General features: G+C 35.7%; 1 protein-coding gene across 2 annotated transcripts in view; it reads right to left on the bottom strand.

The window, feature by feature from the left end:
• LOC104809407 overlaps positions 1-1,426 on the bottom strand; it is a 9,372-nt gene extending 7,946 nt beyond the window's left edge. Inside the window, exon 1 of one of the 2 annotated variants that reach the window (XM_010535391.1) lies at positions 1,118-1,426. In XM_010535391.1, the coding sequence (XP_010533693.1) occupies positions 1,118-1,315 (198 nt within the window). In that variant the 5' untranslated portion in view covers positions 1,316-1,426. The remainder of the gene's footprint in view (positions 1-1,117) is intronic. The other variant, XM_010535392.1, reaches the window with a different exon arrangement.
• Between the last annotated feature and the right edge of the window lie 424 nt (positions 1,427-1,850).

Genomic DNA, 1,850 nt, shown 5'->3' with positions numbered 1-1,850 from the left:
ACTTTTGCTCGAAAAATGTGACGAAGATTAACATGAACTTGTCATTTCTTCGATGTCGTCACTACTTCTTCTATCTCCTCGATTTTTGATGGCTAAATGAAATTTGAAAAATCCAAAACTCTAAATTTCTATCAAATTCCAAAACCACACTTCAACTCAACAATAACAAATTTTAAAATCCAACAAATCCAAAAGAAATTGAAGTTTAACCTACCATGTTTTTTTCTAACCTTACAATTTCCATACGGTTTTTATTTCTTCTTCAAATCTTGAATCTAACCGGAGATTTAAATAGAAAATAGAACAAAACACAAAAGATTGCACAAAACGCAAAAGATTAAAAGTTTTGAAAGAGAGTGAGAGAACTAAAAACGTGAGAGTTAGGAAAGAGAAGAAAAAGATTTATGAAGAGAGAGAAAATGAAAGAATAATAAAGTTAGGAGAGAGGGGGGAATAAAAGGAAAGTTACATAAGTTTAATTTTTTTTAGTTTTTGAATTTTTTAAATTGAAAGAAATAGAGAGTTTTTTGTCTTTTTGAGAATTTTATTGACTTTTGTAATATTGAATAGTATTTTTTGTTTAATTTTTTGTTTGGATGTAGTATGAAAAATACAAATAGCAGTCAAAGCTTCCATAATTTCAAAAAAAAAAAAAAGGAAAAACGAAAAGGTCAAAACCACTGAATGTGATGGCAATAGCGTAAGTATAAGATTCAGATATTTTGGCCCTTAGTTTCACAATAAAGATGGTTTATGGTTTTGGGATTTTCCCAATAAAGAAAAAGGCAAAAAGGCAAAAAGGCAAAATATAAGAGTGTTTTCTGTGACCGACGGAGAGGAATAAGGTATTCTCATTCTCGCCTTTATTTTAGGTTCCCAAATCGATTGTCTAGGGTTTCTTCTTCGACCATGGATCCGAAATCGCCGAGCGAGAGCAAGACGATGACTGAAGAAGCTCCGAACGAGCAGGAGACGAAAACGGAGTCAATGGGGATCGCTGATTCGTCCGTCAAGAAGCGCAAGGCCGAAGAAGACGCCTCTGATTCCGAATATGCGTCTGATCCCGAGGACGACGGCGAAGATGGCGAGATGGAGGTCGAGAATGAGGCCGGCCGGCCTCATTCTCGACCTCCATCTCGCCATCTTCGCCGTCGTCCTCGGGATCAGACGCATATTCGGAATCAGAGGCATCTTCTTCGGCCTTGCGCTTCTTGACGGACGAATCAGCGATCCCCATTGACCCCGTTTTCGTCTCCTGCTCGTTCGGAGCTTCTTCAGTCATCGTCTTGCTCTCGCTCGGCGATTTCGGATCCATGGTCGAAGAAGAAACCCTAGACAATCGATTTGGGAACCTAAAATAAAGGCGAGAATGAGAATACCTTATTCCTCTCCGTCGGTCACAGAAAACACTCTTATATTTTGCCTTTTTGCCTTTTTCTTTATTGGGAAAATCCCAAAACCATAAACCATCTTTATTGTGAAACTAAGGGCCAAAATATCTGAATCTTATACTTACGTTATTGCCATCACATTCAGTGGTTTTCACCTTTTCGTTTTTCCTTTTTTTTTGAAATTATGGAAGCTTTGACTGCTATTTGTATTTTTAATATACATCCAAACAAAAAATTAAACAAAAAATACTATTCAATATTGCAAAAGACAATAAAATTCTCAGAGACAAAAAACCCTCTATTTCTTTCAATTTAAAAAATTCAAAATTAAAAAAAAATAAACTTATATAACTTTCTTTTTATTCCCCTCTCTCTCCTAACTTTAGTATTCTTTCACTTTCTCTCTCTTCATAAATCTTTTTCTTCTCTTTCCTAACTCTCACGTTTTTAGCTCTCTCA

The sequence above is a fragment of the Tarenaya hassleriana genome, unplaced genomic scaffold (genome assembly GCF_000463585.1).
Source record: "Tarenaya hassleriana unplaced genomic scaffold, ASM46358v1 Cleome16, whole genome shotgun sequence".
NCBI classification, from domain to species: domain Eukaryota; kingdom Viridiplantae; phylum Streptophyta; class Magnoliopsida; order Brassicales; family Cleomaceae; genus Tarenaya; species Tarenaya hassleriana.
The sequence above is the reverse complement of the archived record's forward strand: the minus strand, read 5'-3'. Positions and strand labels throughout refer to the sequence as shown.